This window comes from Varanus komodoensis, unplaced genomic scaffold (assembly GCF_004798865.1).
Source record: "Varanus komodoensis strain SLA01 unplaced genomic scaffold, ASM479886v1 scaffold70, whole genome shotgun sequence".
Classification (NCBI taxonomy): Eukaryota; Metazoa; Chordata; class Lepidosauria; order Squamata; family Varanidae; genus Varanus; species Varanus komodoensis.
In genome coordinates, this window is record NW_025336348.1 from 2710778 (window position 1) to 2731709 (window position 20932).

General features: G+C 40.1%; 1 protein-coding gene across 2 annotated transcripts in view; it reads right to left on the minus strand.

Annotated features, from left to right (window-relative positions):
* The window catches only part of AEBP2 (AE binding protein 2), a 35848-nt gene extending 14916 nt beyond the window's left edge, over positions 1–20932 (minus strand). Inside the window, exons 1-3 of one of the 2 annotated variants that reach the window (XM_044452142.1) lie at positions 20781–20932; positions 5263–5470; positions 142–249 (exon numbers count right to left, since the gene is read on the minus strand). In XM_044452142.1, coding sequence (XP_044308077.1) covers positions 142–249; positions 5263–5470; positions 20781–20797 — 333 coding nt within the window. In that variant the 5' untranslated portion in view covers positions 20798–20932. Of the gene's footprint in view, positions 1–141; positions 250–5262; positions 5471–18167; positions 18300–20780 lie in introns of those variants that run through there. The other variant, XM_044452143.1, reaches the window with a different exon arrangement.

Consider the following 20932-nt stretch of genomic DNA (forward strand, 5'->3'; position numbering starts at 1 on the left):
CCCCCTCACACAGAGCACAGAAATTGGTAATTAGCACAGAGAGACAGACAAAAATCAATCCGACATAATCCAGCTCAGATGGAGTGTGTGCCATCAAGAACTCTAGTGATTTTATTCAATCTGTCCTGGAAGTCCTCTTACCTTGAAAGGTTTATCACCACTGTGTGTCAGCATATGCCGTTGTAACCAACTCTGACTTGTTGATGGTGTATTATAGACTTTGCAGCCTTTCCATAAGCAAACAAATACCTAGTAAGAAAAAAACAGCTATTAAGTGAGGAGGAATGCCCACCTATTACATGCTTTTCATACTCAAATTCCCGTGGCAAGACTCCAAAGTAAAGAGTGATTTTTTAAATTCCGTATTTCCAACATTTTTGTTTCAGCATCAGGAAACTGGACAGGTTTGTCTTGGGAAAGAATATGCAGTTCTTTGCATCTGTCATATTTTTACACTTCTCACTGTGAACCCTCATGACCAACTTTCACCATTGCGACAAACTCTGCTCATATCATATCATGCCAGCCCTATCCAACCAGATCTTCTAAGAAAAAGCTCTAAAGGTTACTATTGCAACACTGCATCTAACTCATGTCATGGACAAACGTAAATAATGAATACCACATTTAGTAACCAAAGCAGAAATAGGCTATCTATGGCAAAGCATCTTGGAGGTTTCAAGTTGACATATATATGCAAAGGTCACGTTTAAGGAACTGAACACCATAATCCAAGAACTGATCTGAGAACATGGTCAAATGCTTTTTGAAAAAACAAAGTACAAATGAGTGGCTTCTCAGGAAGCACACTGGCTTTTAAAAATGGAGCTCCTAAATGGGAAATTTAAAAAAAATCAAAATGGAAGAACAGCAGATTCTTTAAAAATCATCATTAGTATAAGAAAATAAATATGTTTAGGATGGTCAACCTATGGAACTCACCACCAAACAATTCTGCAGAGTCATGAGCATGAGAGGGCTACTTTGAAAGGACTGTGTATCTTCAATGAACACATGTCCCATACCGGATATAAAGAAAACCAAAATGATTTATTCCCTATGTAATAATTAAGATAACACCTGTCTAGCTAGAAGATGCTGGAATGCAGATAAAGAACTGTGGACACCTATCACCACCATGCACTGCTACTGAAGTTGCCTGGGAACTGTCCAAATACCTACTTAAATTGCTGGGCTGACCCCAAAATAGTATTTTATTTCTACATTGTTAAAGGCAGCCTTGTGAAGGGGTCCTATTATATTACAGATAAGCTGTGAAGAATCTAATAAGATATTTGAGCTTTAATAACAACTGATCTCTTTTCTTTGATACCAGCTCAATTATGTTATCTAATCACAGGGGAATGCCAGGTAGGTGGTTCCTGGCCAGGTCCTAAGCCATTAGGCTTTTAAAGGTTAACACCAAAAGCTTGGACAGCAATTTGCAACCAGTGCATGTCCTTTAACAGAGGTATAAAATGTTTCCAATACTGCGCACTAGTTAGCAGACTGGGAGCTGTATTTTGCACCAACTGAAGCATCTGGACATTCTTCAGCACATTTATCACAGTTCATTATCCATCATGCAAACTGTGGAAAGCTGGAATTGGAACCCACAACCTCTGTGCCATTATAGGTCAGCTCCCATCAGGAAGGAATTTCTATACTTAAAATATTCTGGCTCCAAAGATGAATACCCAATGGATCAGTTATCTCTATTTTTCCACTTCTACACATGCTAGGATGTAAAAAAACATATGCAGCCTCTGAACTCCAACCTAGAGTACAAAAATATCAAAAAAAGCATCAATTCAAAATAGAATCAATAGCCCCAAGTGCTGCACTTTGCCAACATTTTATCAGGTTGCAAACTCACAAGTAGCAGAACCCTTGACTTAAAACATCTGGAAGGGACCAGACAACCACAAAACCATTTACTAGTGGCAAGTATACTTTGTCCTCCTGTATGAGGGATGTCCAGTCTCCTCTCGCCATGTCCCCACCTGTGCTGTGGTTTTCAGAAGGCAAAAAACAGCACAACAATCTACTGCTATTACTAACCTCCTTACCACAGTGAAATGGGGAAAATCCCCAGTTCTTCCACAGGCGCTTTGTCAATCACAGAGGGCTTGGGAAGTAAAGGGGAAGGGTTTTTGCAGAAAGTACAGGGAGTGGGTGGCTACTAAGCCACACTAGCATTTGTAGACACCTGTACTTCAGTATGCAGGCAACAAAGAAAATTTACTTTTCTGGTTGAGACACCTTTCAGTTGAACGCCCCCCCCCCCCGCCACACACACACACACACACACACACTGAACCAACAAGTCATTGCTAACTTCCTGGAATAGTAAAAAAAAAGGGGGGGGGGTTACTTGCTATACAAAGATACAACAAATGAGACAGGATATTTCATTTTTATACTGTTCAAAATCCAGTGTCCTGGGTGGTTCACAAAAATAAGTCAGACACAAGAGAGAGAACATAGCAGAAAATTTTAATATACAACGTTTAAAACAATGTGAACAGCTAAAATAAAGTCAGTAAGATATGAGAACTGATAAAACAGTTGACAAAAGTCCCCATGAGATGCCATTAAATGCCTGGAAGGGGAGTCTTAGCTGGCTGACAAGGGAACACAAACAGTTGCATAGATTCACCAGCAGGTGGTGTCTGCCCACATACAAAGTAGTAAATTGCACAGGAAAGGCAGTATATTATCACTGCCTTCTCAAATGTATGGCCATGCTTCATATGAACTATCATACCCTTGGCCTACAGAAGGAAAATTATTCTCCAGCTAAAACAGTATTAAGACCTGTATTAACACCTTCCCTGGTGCCTGAAGAACTGAAGGGACACATGCACTGAACTCTGCAACTGACCAGTGAAACCAATGCCTGGAGGGACTGCTCCTCTTCCCTTCCCTGCTTGGGCCCAGAGAAGAATCAATTTACCTCCCTTCAGGCCTGGAAAAAACACTGAGTCCTAACAGCCAGTTGCCCCTGGACTGTGAGGCTGAAAGGAATATGCTCTGGTCCTTCCCATCAGGGAATGGGAAGCTGTTAACTGTTCATCTGCACTTCAGATTGGGAAATGTTAAGAACTTGCTTGCTTGCCTATTTCCTAATTCTTTTCTTCTTCTATATCATATCTTATGAGACTGTGAGCTCACAAGCAGGTTTATTATCTGGACTACACCAAGAACATTGCAGGCTCTTTAAATTATATAGTGGGATCTTGGAACAGCATGTCCATGGTATTGATAAGTTCTGAGTCTAAGATCTTGCTGTAAGATTAGAAGTCCACTGGAGTTTATTCAACTATTTTATTTACTCAGAAGACATGTCTGAAAAAATCAACTCCACCAAAGAAGTTTCTTAGTACCAAACATTGAGCAACATGGTGCTTATTAATACTGCTTTGGCCAAAAAATAAGGCCTGTTGGGTTATTCAGTGGCATATACATTTAATAAATAAATATATGCAATGCCCTCCCACTTGAGGTGGAATTTGAATTTATGACAACACCACAAAATACACATGAGTATTACACTCAAATATATATAAAACATTCTCATCCTTTTGGTACCAAGTTAACACAGTTCTCCCAAGCATTAGAGGCATATGATGGACACTTATGTTGGTTGTTTTAAATTTGTATGTTAGAGATTTTCTATTATGTTTTATTATCTTGTATTGTGGTGTCTAATTTCTGTGAACTATAAAGATAGCTTTAAGCTATCGGGCAACATATAAATTAATTACATAATGTAAGTAAGAAAAACCTTGATCTTTGTTGAGGATTTCAACAAATGCCATCAGCAGTTTTATACTATTATTATACCATCTCCTTTAATTTACCTCCTTGCTTGTGTAGAGGAGGTAATGGAAGAATGGAAAACATGAATATACCCTGTACTATATCTGACAGTTTCTCTCCATTTAGTCAAGTACTGGGATCACGGGTCAAACAGTGGGTCAAAAATGAAAGCACCTGCTGACAAAGTACAAGAAAACATACTGAGGTTGCCATTTTTGCCATAGCAACTTGAAGGAGTATCACATTTTAATAACCATGAACCTATGTAAGCTGCACTTGTTTCTACTGTTTCAAGGAAATGTCAGCTTTAACCATGATTAGCATTAGTGTATATGCAATATTAAATGGTTAAGAAAACAGGGGACGGAAAGTGTGTACACCCAAGGCTGGCTCCTAATCTGCAAACCACTGGTTATTGGGAGTTAGTGCTAGAAATTGCATCATAGCAGTATCACATCTGGTCTTGCAAGTTTTCCTACCGCCTGCATCTCTGCATACTAGTAGCTAAATAAACTCTAGGTTCCCCCAGAAGTTGCAGCATCACAGCCCTGATGATTCACAAACTGTCTGACTCCGCCAAACTAATTTCAGCATCTCCAGGTAAGACAGCATAAAGGCTACCTAGTGTGGAGAACATTTGGCTGATTTATTAATTCTGTTGATGCTGTGCACTCACTTTAAATCCACACTTCCTTTATCAGGAAAAGTGCCTTCTGTACATCCTGGATCCTCTGCAATAGGATGGCCAGACTCACTCAACGGAAGAGGCACATATGGTATGTGTAAGATGTGTAAGAGCTGCAGCAGGTGCCTGTGGGCAGCAAGCAGCAAGCAGGCGCCCACAGCAGTGAGGGGCAAGCCGCAAAAAAAGCCCAAAGAGCCACATATGGCTCCAGAGCCTCGGTTTGGCCACCCCTGCTCTATAAGCTTTGCATCCTTCTCTTCAAACATTCTCCTCATAGCCTTGCCCAACTGCCCACAATAGCTTTACTTCTATAATCCTGACATGTGCCTTCCTGTGATGTTCTGAAAGTCTGTCCTTTCTCCCTTGCTGTCTTGTGCCAGGGGCTGCCTCCCCAAATATTGCTAGCTTCCACAAACTTACTTCCTCAAAGCCCGCCTTTTCCATGAAGATTTTGGATCAACCACATCGTCCCAATACCCTACTGTAATGAGTCCAAAGTGAGTGAAAATGCTCTTCTCTACCACTGTTCCCATTTCCCTCCCTGTCCTCCATTGTCTATATCAAGCCTATGTTAAGGCACTTCTTTCTAAAATCCATTGGACTAAATATCTCTGAAGTATTTTATATACATTCTAAAAATGTGTATAACCATATTTATGAAGCTTTCCCCAGAAAAGATGCAATTTAACAGCAGTTGCAGGTAATTTTCAACATAGTACAGACATCATGGAAGAACAGAAAAAACATAAACCAACCCCTCCTCGCTGGCCATCTACGTGTATGGAGCGAATGTGATCTGCCAAATCTGGACTGGAGTTGAAGCAAGCATGGCACTGGTCCCAACAGCAGTTATAAGCAATACTTTTTGCTGACGAAGCTGTAACGCCTTGTCCATTCATCATAACTGGGGTTGAACGTCCACTGGAAATTGTGCTGTCTACATCCATTATGGTACTGCTTATGCTACAAGAAGGGGGAAAACAATGAGTTAATTATCATCCTTAACTTTTCAATAAAGCAACCATATTACAAGCAAATTTATTTTTCAACTTAAAATAGAAACACCCTAAATCCCAGCAGTCACTACAAGCAATAAATACACATCATAAGAAAAATACTGGTGAGTTTACATTTTAATTCTGGCTCGATGATATAGGTCCGAACTAGTTGTGCATGCATGCACCTTTAACTTTTGAATATAAATTACTGCATGGGTCTCTCAGTGGAAGACTGTGGATGTCAAATTCCATGTTAGATTTTGCTCAAAAAAGGGCAGAAGAACTTCCAATATGAGAAAAAAATTTTGCTAAAACGCTCTCACCCCATGACTATGTTTACCCAGGAACCTTTCATGAGGCAAAGCTTTTTAGAAGTTAAGGATCTAGTTCCAGCAGACCATCATATGCCTGTTAAACTCTCAAAGAACTGGACTGGCTGGGTCTCTCTCCTTGACTTGTATTTAATTGCTTTGATTTTCCTTTTCAATAGAATGGGGATATATCTATAGTACACTGTCCAGGAAAAAAAAACAGAGTGTTTATAGAGCAAGTGCCCTTTTCTGCTGTGGTCAGTTTGGCACACGACAATTGCCACGATCATTTCCTGTGCAGGTAGGTGATGTGAGTTGGGGCATATACTTATGAGCCTCTGGTGAAATTCATTCAACATGGTGGGTCAACAGTTGTTCAGAACTGTCCCAGTGAAAGGAAACTATGGTTCCCAGTAGAACAGTTGCAATCTATTTTTTTTTTTTTTTAATTTCCTTCCCTAGCTCGTAAATGAGGTGGGACTAGAACTAGAGATCAATGTGAGCAAGCCAGTACAGTAGAAGCCAAAATAAGGAAACCCTGAAAACTCTCCAACCAGAGATAGGAATTACTTCTGCATTACCTCTGCCGGGGCCACACACCAGACAGTTATGGCCAAAACCAGGAGGAGGAGGAAATAAAATTATTTGGCTGACTTTCTACCCTGTCTACCACCTCCTTCTCCTCCTCCACCACCCCTACATCATTACTTAAAAGAGTTTAAATCTAGGTATGTTGCACTCCTAGATATTTACTGGTTACTGACTGTATCACTGCTATTTCTAGCAACTGGTTAGTTTGCATACTGGCAAATTTAGAACACATCTGAGAGAAGTATTTTATGAATGGAGAAAACCACTGTTTATGAAAACATCTTCTTCCCCTCATGTTTACCAATCCTTTCTACATGTCAACACCAGACTAAAATCTTAATTCTACAAAAGCATTTGATTTGGGAGCTTCTGTGCTGAAGAACTGAAAAGTAGCTGCACATTCCACTTTGGAAGCTTAGATTTTATTCTTGCCAATCATGTCAAATCTGGCCAATTTTTGCAGAGCCCCTGAAGACGGGTGCGTATTAGCCTAAACTTAAGTCAACCAGTTAAGTGAACATAGAAACAGGGTCCCTACCCTCCCTCAACAAATTGACCAATAGTGGCCCACAGCATCTCCTTCTAAAGAAATTCTTCATCTCGCCAGTTTGATCTATCTTTGACTTCTATACAAAATGCTGACAAAAGGAATATGAAGGATCCTAAAAGAGAACCTTAATGTGGAAGCGAAGAAATGCTGAAAGAAATGGAATCTGTCAGGAATGAAGGAGCAGAATAATAAGAGTAAACAGATATAATGCTTTCTCTGAGTAACAAAGAAGGCCCAAAAAGCTACACAGAAAACACATGGAGGCAGATTGTGCAGACATGCTGAAACCAGAGATCAAATGCAGAATATATAAGCAGAAAAATTATGGTCCTCTATGCAGAACACACAGGAAAATGATTCCACAAGCAGAATTCTGACCATGAAAATGATGGACCAGATCTGATGGACCTAAAGTGGTCAAGTGTGTGCAAATTAATCCATATGCAGCCACATTTTGTCAATGCCCCTGAATGTTTCCTATGGCACTTTGACAGCAGGCATTTACCAGGGCATTGGTGGACAGGACTCCATATTTCCAAGCTGCAAGTGCAGGCTTGTATACCACCAAAACCCAAAAATGAAACAAAAAGAAACTCCACCTGCAATCTCAACATTCCTAGCCTCTCCCCCAAAGCGGAAGGAGAACTAGTGACAGTCGGGCATCCGAGGAGTGGGGATCAGGGAAGTGGCACAACGCTGTGAAAAGAGAGGGGGGAATGTGAACAAAAGCAAGGTCATAACTGGATCAGGGAAAGGCAGGCAAGATGGGTTCTGCCATGCAGGTACCAGGGAAATTGGCTGGACGACTAGGAATTGTGACAATTCATCCTGTGTAGCTTATTTGCAGAATGGATTGTCATATCATGGCAAATTTGCCCATTGTTAATAAGTTGATTTTATAATTAAGCAAAGCAACTGAAAGAGCTTATCCCCTCAGTATTTGTGAGCCAGAATGTTAAATTATCGGAATTCAAATAGGTAATACACATGGTTTGTCTAACATCTTTTTGTATGTGTCATCTCACTGCTAATTGCAGAGACTGCACACCAGATTAGCTTTGTGAAAATACTGCCACATTGAGGTTCCAGGCTGGAGTTTTCTAATAACTGATTTTTAGTAAAATAATGTTTGTTATCATAAACTTCATCTACTTCTTTATTGAAACAACTATATGCAAATCAACAACTAAATGTCAAAAGGAAATCATTAGTTCTCTAAGCACTGAATCCTTCGCTTTAGCTCCATCTTCCCAGTTACAAATTGCTTCATAAGGGGGGGAATATTTTCTCCATTAAGAATATATTATTGTTATTACATTTCTATACTGCCCATAGCCAAAGCTCTCTAAGCGGTTCCCAACATTTAAGTCACCCATCCAGATTTCAACCAGGACCAACCCTGCTGAGCTTCCAAGATCTGGCAGGATCAGGCACTTCAGGCTATATGGATTTCATTTAACATGCACTTCTACAAGCAACTAACTAGCAACTAAAGATTTTACCCTTGGCTGCCATCACAAACGTAAGGAAAAGGCACTGTGGAACCCTGTGGGGCTTTTAACTAAACATACATAGGATTGCACTACGTGTGCCTGACACCCACTAGCTTTCCCTACTTTCATCTACTTCCCATTTGTTTTTACTTAAAATTTTAAGCCTCAAAGTTGTGAGTCTGGCCACTGTTAATTCATCTTTAAATTGTATAGAGCCTGTTTTCCTTTAGAGACTTAAGGAATAGGCAACATTTATTGTGACCATGTTTTAGCTCTTCAAAAGGCAACAAAACCAGCACACAGCTATAGATGTGCAATTCAGTCCATCATGAGAGTTTATTTCATCTTTTTTGCAAGTAATCCCTTCTGGCAGATTTAATGAATAGGCCTGCTATCTCAAAATCCATCTGTACCAAACTAAAATGGTAAGGCCAAGTGCAACCAAGAATGGATTTAAAAAACTATCAATTGTAGCTTGTATTAAATAACTGTTATCAAGACCAGTGATACAAAATATTATGGAACTGTACATAAAATACATAGACAAAACCTAAACCAAATAAATCCATCAACGGGTAAGAACTTCCCCTCTAGAGTCTGGCCAAGCCATTCTCCCTCAGGCACAATTCAGGCCTGACAGATGGTCCCTTGCATCAGTGGCCTTGGAGGTCAACATGCAGGTGGAATCGGATCAAAAGGAGCATGCAGCAGAGATGCAAACCTTATACTGGTATAACTGTGTGCAACCAAAGGATAACCTGCCTGGTTCAGAGGAACCAAAAAGAGGACATAGCCATTTCTTTAAAAGGAAGCTAGAACTGCACTAGCTGTGCTTGAAAGTTAGGATTCAAGTTGAGGTGAGTGCAAAGAATCACAAAACCCTCAGCAAAAATCATTCAGCCCAGTACATATTTCAACTGGTTCAAGAACCAGCATGCACCCCCCCCACACACACACGCACAAACCCACAACATGCTACCTCTAACCCTCCAAATCCATGTTATGGGTCTTTCCATTTTTCATATTATTGGCATCTGCCAGTGAGTCAATTTAGTGCTTTCTTATGGGGCCACTTTCCTTAGGGGGCTTACAGAGTAATAGATTTCCTTTCTTTTTCACTGAATGGTTTCCTTTTATGCTTAGAACAAGAAGGAGCTCCCACAAGCTAGGTCAGCTGTTCCATCTTTTCCTTAAGTGTTCAAGGGACTGTATCAGGGGATGAGATTAACAGTGTGATGTGCACATTTCCTAGTGTTTGATGCTCGTTTTCTTGTTTCTGGCTGCGAAGCATGGCGGCAGTTCTGACGCTTGGCAGCAAACCTCTTTTTCTGTGTCATACTGCAGTGATTATTAAACAACCCATTTGATATCAAAGCACAAGTGGCTAAAGAAAGCAAGTATGCTGGACCAGGTTTGCATTCTTTGCCGACCCATGGCCCCTATATTGCCAGCTCTAGAGAGTCACACTCTTAAAATGAACTTAAGAATCACAATGAAGTGCAAACAGATCTCAACTGACAAACAGCACGAACAGCAGACGTGTTTCTGAAGGTGCAGCCACCATTGCATTTTTCTTGCTGCAAATAAAAGGGAAAAAATAAACTTTCATTTTTGAAAAATACAGTACAGATTTAGAACATCTTTTTTTAAAAAAAGATGCTCCCTAGATGTGAAGGAAAACTTAAAAAAAACCCTTTTTCCGACTATTCCCTTTTTCAGATCTTCACAACTCTACATATGGGTAAGATGGAAGAAAACTCTTCAGAGAAGCAAAGGTACACTAATCTGTCGCTTTTATGAAGGACAAATAAAATGCATTGCTGTTGGCAATGTCACATGACTGCAAGAAATCTGTCCCCAGGAACCAAGTACCTTAATTTATCAAAGTATGTTTCCCCACTGGCAGCAAGTCTGTTTTTTCCAGAAACATTGGTTTTTATTCCAAATTTCTTCCCCAAAAATATATATATTCTACTTTTCATTTGTAAATTCTCTGTTACTATGCAATCCCTGAACTAGCCCAAACAGCACAGCTTGCAGAAGCACCTAAGTCCTCTAAGAAAGTAATCTCATAGCTCGGGGAAACTTCCCCATGAAACTAAGCTAAGTCTTAGGCAGAATCCTTCTATATCATATGGAGAGCTGCTGACCAGTGCACCAGATACAGCCAACAGAAGTTCTCCATCAGACACACCAGTTTCCTTCCAAGACTCCTTATCTCCTGGCAGGGAAAACCTTTTATCTCCAATAGCAGCTGAACAGAGATAAGAGCTTCTCTCTTATCATGTGAAATAAGCGGTTTCCCTGAGGAGAGGAGAAAATAAGAGAGGGGGCAGGGTCTAGGGAAGTCACATTTTAGTCTGCTTTCTTGTGAGGCTCTCCCTATTCTTCTGAACATATAAGAGTGTTTGGATACTTTTAAAGGTGCTGCTGAGTAATCTGGTCTTGCTTCCTTCTGAGGAAGCTGTTCCTGCTTATTTGTAAGCAAACATGCAGGTTAGGCTTGAGATATATGATATGAATGATTCAGTCCTGCTTAATTCTAAGTGGGCATGCAAAAGTCTTTTTTCTGAATAGCCTCAACACTGCTAATAATCAGTTTGGCCCTCCCAACTCTGCCTTTGGTGTCATCCACCAATGGGTGCTTCCCCCACTGCAAAGTTTTCCAGGCTGAATTTCAGCCACCAGGCTGAAAGTTTCCCAGCCCCTCCAGATAGTCTGCAATGTCTGTCTTCAGCTCAACATGCCTGTAGGCAGGACTGCTACCACTTTTCTAGGTGGGGCAGAGAAAAAGATTTCCTTACAGGGAAAGAATGCCTTCTCCCTTATCACCCTAGGCAGTCACTGAAGTCATCTAATGAGACAGTCTTGCACGGGCCTGAGATCTGTTTGGCATCCACTCAGAGTAAAGATTTTAGTTTATTGGCTCCCACTCTGTGGAATTCCCTGCTGGTTGATGTCAAGCAGGTGCCAATATTACTTTGTTCTCAGCATCTGCTAAAGACATTTTTATTCAAACGATTATTTCTTGAGTAAAAGACCAGCCATCGGAAAATGTTATGTTAAACATTCTTCAGTATTTTGACATTTTGGTTCCACTGTTTACCATTTGGGATTTCTTAAATTATTATTTATTGTATTTCTACATTGCCCAAGAGCTGAAACTCTCCAGATAGTTCACAATAAAAAACATAAAATACATGATAAAATATAACAGCTTAAAATTACTTTATAAAACAACATAAAGTAAATCATTAACCAATTAAAACCTAACCAGAGTGCAAAAATTTAAACATCAAACCAATATACTGGGAAAATAAGATCATCATCTGGTATCAAAAAAGAATACAACACAGGTACCAGGTGAACATCTTTGGAAAGCTCATTCCACAACTGGGGTGCCACAACAGAAAAGACTCTTCTTGTGTGGTCTCCTGGAGAAGGACCACTGAGGACTATTTTAGGGTCTACATAGGTGTGTATATAGGTGATCCTTCAGGTGGGCTGGCCCAAACCATTTAGGGGTTTTAATACCAGCAGCCACAGCAGATGGTAAATGGAGTCCACCTGATCTCTTAGTGACAACGTTGGATCCAAGAGCATCCCAAACTTTAAATCAACTCTTTTAGGGGGAATACAATCCCCTCTGGAATGCAAAATCATTTATAACCATTGTAAATAAAATCTGGCATGGTTCACACAATAAGAAAACCTATATTCTAGGTTGAACATGGCTAGCTGTTGAACCAAGGATTGTTGTTAGTACATGGGTTGTACTGTGCAAACCAACACACCAAAAAACAAAACAAAAACAAACTCAGGGTTTGCTGTTGCAGCTAATGACACAGAACAGAACAACCCACTGTTCAACAGCCTACCCTCAACACTGAATGTAGGTTATGTTGTTGCATGAACCCAGTAAATATCTAGAAGTTGTAGCTCACTTTTGGAAGCAACTTTCTCAAGTTTGGTCAGCCACGCTCAGGAATTCAAGGTCAGGGCCTACATCACTTCTCTTTCCAATGCAGGTAAGGTATTTTGAAGTTTATGGTAACAGTTAGGCCAGAACAGAACACACACCATTCATTCATTCATTCATTCATTCATTCATTCATTCATTCATTCATTCATTCAAACACATCTGGCCTTATTTCGATGTGAGCTTCAAAGCACCTAATAAATAAAAAAGCAAATTTATCAACATATACAGCAATATAATAAATGCATCCAAGGCTCAGGAGCTTTGCTGAGTCAGACTTCATAAGTTTTGCTCACTCCCTTCTAGTGTCCCTGACATGAATTAAAAGATGAACTTTAGGGCGACACTCCAAATACAATGAAAAACACAGGCGTTTTTCATAAAAAAATGAACAAAATGAAACGACAATTTCAGCTCAGCTCTAAGAATTTTAAGAACTGCTGTGCAACCCAGCTAGTTCAGTCTAGCAGCAAAATACAATTCTTTAGCAACTGCCATGCTTCAGAACACAATGCAATGTTTAGACAGAAGAAAACTTTCTACAATGTGGAGAATGCTGGGAGCTGTAGGACTTTTTCATCTAAACATGCACAGGATCGTGTCCTTAGGAATCTATCTACCCCTGAAAATTTCAGTCATGCAATTCTCAAGCTGGCAGAACACTTCACTAACAAACTGAAAGCATGCATACAACTGAACTCAAAGAAGCAAAAGCAAATCAATCAGATCAACAGAAGAACCATAAGGTCTGTAAGATTTATAGCCTGAAATATAATGCTGGGTCAGAACAGCTGCTGCTAAACAGACATCATGTTTCGTACCAAGTAAGTCTCCCTATGACAGCACTGGCACCAGAGAACCACCTCACCAGAAGGGAAACAGCTTGAGAGAGTGCCCCTGAAGATGACCATAAAGTTTGGGCAGTTCATGAGTGAAGAATGCTGTGGATGTCTCCTCAATTACTGAGCCATACTTCTGTATCTTGGCAGCACTGGGCTGCCAGTACAATTATTTATATTCAGTTAAACATACTAGGCAAAGAAACACAGAGACTGCTGCATGCTTGTTTCAAACCTGGTATCCCACTAACAAGTAGTAGGGGATATCCTCAGATCCTCTTTAATTTTCCATAAAACAACAAATATTTTAAATAAAATACGGCATTGCAATACAACTCTATAGGCTAAATTAGTGGCTATAGCAAACGCTGATGCTTCCCAGATCTTACTAGTCTAAGATTTTAAAAGTTTAGCTCTTTAAGTGCACATTTCTTACCTAGCACCAAAATAAGCGGTTTAGCTAATAGGAAGGTACATAACCCTGGTGTGCTTCTGGAACGTAAGTAATATGGTTAAAACACCAGAGCATACTTACCCACTCCCTTCAGTATTACTTCATCATTTACTAACGTATATATTTCAGCTTAAGTGTCAGCTCCTCAACATTTCTAATGAAAGCACAAAAAGGCTTTAGATTAACATATTTGATTCTAAATCTTTTTTTTTTGGGGGGGGGGGAATTCCCACCTCAAAATTTCCTAGTTAAAATCTAGTTGTATAAGCTTTCCTAAACATCAATATTGCAGACTTCAATAACGTACATCATATAAAATTCACTGACCATCACTGACAAGTAAACTCTAAACACAGCTTTGATTTGAATAAGCTAATGTCCTCAAATTTCCTTATATAATTGTTCACCTTGAGTGATGGCATTAATCCACAGTCTTTCTTACCCATCACACAGATATCTTTGACAATTAGTCAAATTGACAATTAGACAATCTTGAGAATAACTGCCCAGGATTCATTCAGGACCTGCCTGTGTCTTCACTAATATAATTCTATACAAGCTAGTTTATATCTTCACTTTCATAATTATGTATTAGCATTTTCATTGGTTCTTCAGGAGGCATTTAATAATCATTGGCTCTTCAGGTGGACAATATTGCTTTGAGGAAAGTGGGTTAGCAGTTTATACTACTATTATAATATTGCACTTATATCCCACTCTTTGCCTCTTGCAAGGCTCTCAAGATGGCTTTGGCAGACCCATGTTTATCCTCACAAGAGCAGCCCTGCAAGGTAGTGGGAGTTTAGAGTCTGTCACCTGGCTTCAAGGTCCTGCACTGATTGCTTGGTTTATATGTAATTCCCAAAAGCAGCTGGTTTCTAAGAATGTTTTTACATTAGTGGTGAGAGCCAGTGTGGGGGTTAAAGTGCTGGACTGAGGATCTAAGAAATCTGGGTTACAGTCCCCATTTAGCCATGCAATGTAATCTAATTAACGAAGGACCCAATCTTATGGCATTCTAACAATGGGGTTGCAGGTATAGGATTCTTCAGACCCTGGCACCAAGGTCATTCAACCTGAGTGCTTACTCTGACAACTGAGCCTCTGCCTTGCCATCTTCTCTGTCAGTGCAGAAAGAACCAAGCTGGCTTCCTCCCCCAATATCACAAATACACTTTGGAGAGGGGAAAGGGGGCATGCTGAGGCATGGAGGAGTCTGGAGTCATCTTCATATGCCAATTCCAATCCATGTCCAGGCTCCTTCCTTCCACCTCCTTGAAAGCAGTCATCTAGATGAAATGCATGATGGAGATCACCATCACTTTGCTCTGGTGAATGGATGGACATGAGCCACGGGGTTCAAAGGCTTATGAGTAACCTGAGTGGAAGCGACTGACTTGTGTCCCAAAGAATGTGTTTATTTATTAACTGATATATCTACAAACAACATTTAAGTTATAAAGAATAAGCCAATCCATAAAACCAATCTAAATTTACAGAAATTTATCTGTGGTGTGCAAAGCAGTGAAAGTGACTATTTACAAGTTGCCTTATGTCACTCCTGGAAGCCATTATAAGAAAGCTGTGTCCTCTTCCCACTGTCAAAATTCCAAAGCAAAGCAAAATATTGAGAAAAGCATTGTAAAAATCAAGTAACAATACCCTGTAGCTGCCCAGGCTTTGCTACTATCCGTTTGGACACAATCAGAAAATGCATACATTTTACGGTACTTAACCTGTTGTAAGTTTCAACAGGATGAACTTTACTTCCTGGGTAACAGAAAGGCATACTCCACAAATGTGTAATCAGAAAAGCCCCTAAATTTTTGCCATCTGTTCTTATGTGAAGAATTCATTACCTAAAATGTGAATGTCTCAGAACACTGAAACTGTAGACTGTTGCTACATTCTCGTTATTCATTGCTACCATTTAAAATTATTTATTCAATGCTCCTGTGGAGATCCCAAGTTTACAGACAAAACCCCCTAAAAGGCCAGCCCAAATGCCCATCAGCCAACTAGATACCTATGGAAGAGCCTGAGCAGGTCATAAGCAAGCAGTCCTACCTCCTGTTCTACTCTGCCAGACAATTTATGGCTATCATGACTAGTAGCCATTGTGGTAACCCACAGAGTTCTGGCTCTTGGGTGGTATAATATCTGATTAAAACAGCAGTGGATTCTATTTTGCCTGCTTACCAATGAAATGGAATCTATCACAGGAATGGATTTCTACTCTGCTCTAAAGCTCTCTGAATTTTCCCATACTCATTCAGGAGAGCTGGAAGTCCTATCAGGAGGGCAAGGCAAAAATTCTGTGGCATGACCCTCCATGAATTTGTGTACTCCCTTCCTAAAGCTGTCCATGGTGGCAATTATACTGTAAAGAAGTAAACCCTACAGTTTAAGAATAAATTTGAAGAGGTGGCCTGATTAAATACAAAGGTATATATTAAATAGGGATACTATGTAATCAAATTTCAAAGAATTCCCTGATCTTATATCTGTTTTATGCTCTAGTAATTATAAACTATCCTTGGTTCTTAGTTGACTAATATAAAGAGTTTGCATTAGCAGATGTGACAGCATTAATTTGTTTTATGTAAAGAATTCTTAATGTAGCATTTACAAAAAATCCTTCAAGTACTACTTAAAATGTAGTTAAGCCCCCTGGATAAAAGTTAACTTTTAATATTAATCATGGTTCCAATTCTACATACAATTCAAGTATAAAATACTTTGGTATAGGGAATGTCACTTTAACTGGGGTGATTCCATGTATGTGAAGTTAAGTTGTTCCTACTGGCAGAAGTCTCAGAAATCATGTACTATAATACTTAGTTTAAAGTACTCTATTGTCTATTTTCTTGGTATTTTAAATACAATTTTGCTATTTATTCTTTACTGGAAGAATATACTAGATTCTAATTTGTGGTCACAAACTGACTCACTCTTTTACCTTATACAGAAGGTGCTAGAAGTGGCATTAGAACAGTGCTTCCAAAGTGGCATGGCTTGGTCCGCATGCAACAAAAATGGGCAATTCTTAGATTAACTCTGGGTTGCTTAACCCAATAATTTCTGGGTCTGCATGTCACAAAAATGTTAATTAAAATTGGAAATAAAGTGAGAACACCTCACATTCTCAACTTGTCTCTGCAATTTCTAGGTTAAACAACCATGATGTAAAGATTGGCTCACTGTCTTCTATATATGGTAGGTAAATGAAAACATGAAACTTTTTCTAAGTTCAATACATACTAAAGTCTGAAAGTAGCAGCAGCTGCTATTATATGAACAGGCTCTTAAAGATCCAAGTATAATCTCTTTCCCAGTTCTGCCTTCTGATAAGCTACTACTAATAAAAAGGATAAGGATTCTACCCCCATTTTGAGCCCATATGAAGAAATGACAGTATAAAATCTTTTTAATTTTTTCTGGTAACACATACTCATTTCAGTCTCAACTCTGGAAATTTCTTACATTTCTGTACTCAGAAGATGTTCACTACAGAAAAACACTGAACTCTACAGAAAGACTTAATGGTTTAAGTTTCAGGGAAGCCCCTGAGATGAAGTGCACCTATAGGAAAGATTACTTCAGAGAACACATCCCTTGACGATTCTCATTCTTATTCAAAAATATGAACTGCTTCAGAGAATTCTTTGCTTACTGCACTATCATCTCATCATAGGCTGTCATTGTTTTGTGGCGGCATGGCAAACTATGTGTACCACTTCAGTATGAAACATGAAAATACCAAATTGCCACATCCCAGAACCTTAATGCCTATGGTTTTAAGTTCTTCAAGCTGTCCAAGCAGGTCAAGTTCTAGAAGTGAAAATTAGATCATTAATGGACAACAAAGTAAGCTCAGAACTGGATGACTTCAGCATGTACATATACACTACACAACACACTAAGAAACCATCCATTTTCATTTAACCAGCCTGAAAGCAACAGCTGTAATACTGAAGAATGAAAGCATAGTGCAAAAGGAAAGGAAGAATTTTAAAAGCTAAGCACAACTCTTCAAAATCTATCAGGACAAAAGGTTCAAGGCAGCTCTGCGCATGTGCAATGTTGGATGAGAGCAAAGCTGACACATAAAACACGAACATCAAAGGTTAACACATTTAAACAGACCAAAAGCAAGCCGTAAGGGAAAAAAAAGTCTTGGCTTTTGGGCAGCTACTGTGCTCTCCTTCAGTTCTAAACCTAAGCCTTAACTAGGTAGCTGTCAGCTATAGCAAATGCCTCTTGCATGTCACTGAACTGGTGACCTGGGAGTGTAGGCCAGCCTTATCTCACCTGCTGAACACTGTGACTCCTTACCCTATTGGGCTTTACCAAGTATGATTTAAGCATATTAAACAAGCAAGCCATTTTACTTTAGCAAGATTCTGTGCCCATGTAGTAGCTGCTTTGCATAAACAAAAATTTACCTTAAAATGGATGGGTGAATCTAGATTAATGCAGCATTAAGTACTTCAGAAGGCAAATATTGACTCCGTATCATCCAGGAAAGAATGCAACATTTATAATCAGATTTGTAAACCACTTTCAACATTAACATTAACTGAAATGAAAATAATTAGAAAAAGTAATGATGACATAAGTTGGTTCATTGTCTAATGTTTAGGATTAGTAGTCAAACAGAACAGAATCTGGTCTTTGGTCACCAGCAACACCACACTTTTGAAAGACTGAAAATGCCCACCATGGTTGAAATATGTTGCCTTATTATCTAGAAGTCTTTAATATGTAATTGTGCTCAATCTTTTAAGCAGATAAATTGTCAGACAAGAAGGGACAGAACCTTATATTTCAACAAAAAATGCAGCATATGGCATAAAAGATACCCAGCATGGCTACTACCCTCCTCTAATGTTTGCACCCAGGATAGGCAAATTGCAGATGTAATACATGGTTTGGCTTACTACTCCATCACATGCCCAACATAGCCAATACTAGAGGAATATGCAAACTGTGGGCCAAAACCAGCAGCTCAGAGGCTGCCCACTCCTGAATTAAATGAAAGCCCATATCATATATATTTTCCAACAGAGAGATTTGGGACAGAGGAAAAGGCACAACCTGAAAAAATGAAGATTTTCTGCTATGAGCACAGATTGGTCTACATCCATATACACCCAGAAAAACATGCCATTACATAATATGTTACACACGCTTGATCTTCTCACAAGAAATTTAAAAAACCATGAATAGTGACTGGGAACAAACTTTTTAAAAACCCTTAAAACAGCCATTAATACTTTTCAATATTATCTAAGCAAAGCTTGAGCTGATAAGTTTTTCCTTATTTGACATTTAAATACTGTTTTTAATGATTCTCCAAACCAGAGTTTGGCCCAGTAACTTTGGAACTAATTTTTAATCTTAAACCACAAAAATATTGTTATAGTAAAACCATGAAAAGGGAAAGTGTTGTTCTGCATCTATAAGCTTCCAAATTTCACAAATTCAAGCCACTGTCTCCTATGAATTCCACAATTTCTGCCTTGCAACTCCCAGTTTTGTTTGAAACCTAGCTACCACTAGTTGCTATTTACATAATAATATGGCTGTGCTTTACAATGAGGAAATGACACAGGTACAACTTGATCAGAAATCACTGATTAGCTTCCCAATGTATTTTTGTGCCAATATATAATTCCACTTGAATAAAACTACAACTGCAAATTAAGTAATGTATGTTTAGGGGATTATGGAACATTTAGATTTCTGGCAGACTTTTACAATATATCTACTGTTACCCAGCCTACAGAGACCAGATCTTAAGGAACTCTGGTCTTCTGGATGCTTGTTGTGCCAATGTAAGCTCTTTTTATACACATAACCTTTTGTTAGAAAGCACATCTGGGTTTTCAGAGGCTGCATAAACCCACTTGTGTTAGTGAATTCTACAAGACATGCTTGTTACAGGTCTGACATATACAATTAGGTATTTGCTACCCCCTCGCAAAGAGAAAGGAGTAGAGTGTGAATTACTCTCCCCCTCATACCCAGTTAAGCTTTCTTTTGAGAAGGACTGGACAGAAGGGGGAAATACGAAATGCTTCAGAACTAAAGCAGCTGTATTTAAAAAAACAAAATACAGGACAACTAAATATAGGTAGGGAAACAGGGAGATGGGCTCTGAGACATCTCCCAACCTCTAAGGAAATTATTAGGGGTTTGGCAGCTAGCCAGAGAGGGGTACTTGAATGAAGAGGCCAGAGTCATCCCAACAACTAGAGAGAACAAACTAATATAAAAAGCCCCTCTCATGGATAGTACAATCGGAGTTCAGTGGGATCCAATGCCCAGGGGCCCAGCTGCCCTGCGAGTTAAAAAAGACATTAATGAGGGACTGCTGCTACAAGTGTGGGAATATCAACAGGTCCACGGGTCAACCCCTACTTTTGTTACTTAGTTGTTATATTGTTAATCCCTCCTTCAAGCCCTGGGACAGCAGAGAATGGCTGCAGCACTTTCCAGGGATGCTTCTAAATCCCTGACAGGGACAAAAAGAGAAGTCCCATCCCGGTAGGATGGAAGATCCTTTTGAAGCAAGCTACACGCCTTGCAAAAACAGATAGTGAGGGGCAGTGGTCCATCTTTCAGTCAATTGCCAGCGACTGAATCGGAACAAAGATGCGCCAGATCGAGACATAGGCACACTCAGATATTTCGGGGTGGGTTCACAGGAAGTTCCATGCTCCTGCTCCAAGCTTTTACATAACAGGAGGGAAAAAAGTTTGCCCCTTTCATAAGAAAAATGAGCTATAATAGACATACACGGATCTTTTCCGTGTGCCGTGAGCTTACACGTCTCGCACAAGCAAGGCTGAGGTTTGCGACCCACCCGGACAGCTCCGGACCAGCGAAACCCGAGGGCAGCGTTCGCTTGTCCGCAGCACGCCATGCCCCAGGACCCCAAGGGTGCGGGGACCCCCGCTCCGTGCGCCGCGGCGAGGGCGGTGGGGCATCGCGCCCCGCGGGCCCTACCCGAGCAGCAGAGCAAGAGAGCAAGAAGCAGCGAGCGCCGCACAGACCTGTCCTCCGAGTCCATGCGGCTGAGAGGCTCGCCGTCGGACGAGATCTCCAGGCTGCCTCGGCGGCCGCCCGAGGACGCGCTGCAGGTGCTGCTGCCGCCGCCGCCGGGGCCTCGTCCGCCGCCGCCTCCGCCGCCGGTTCCCCCGTCGCC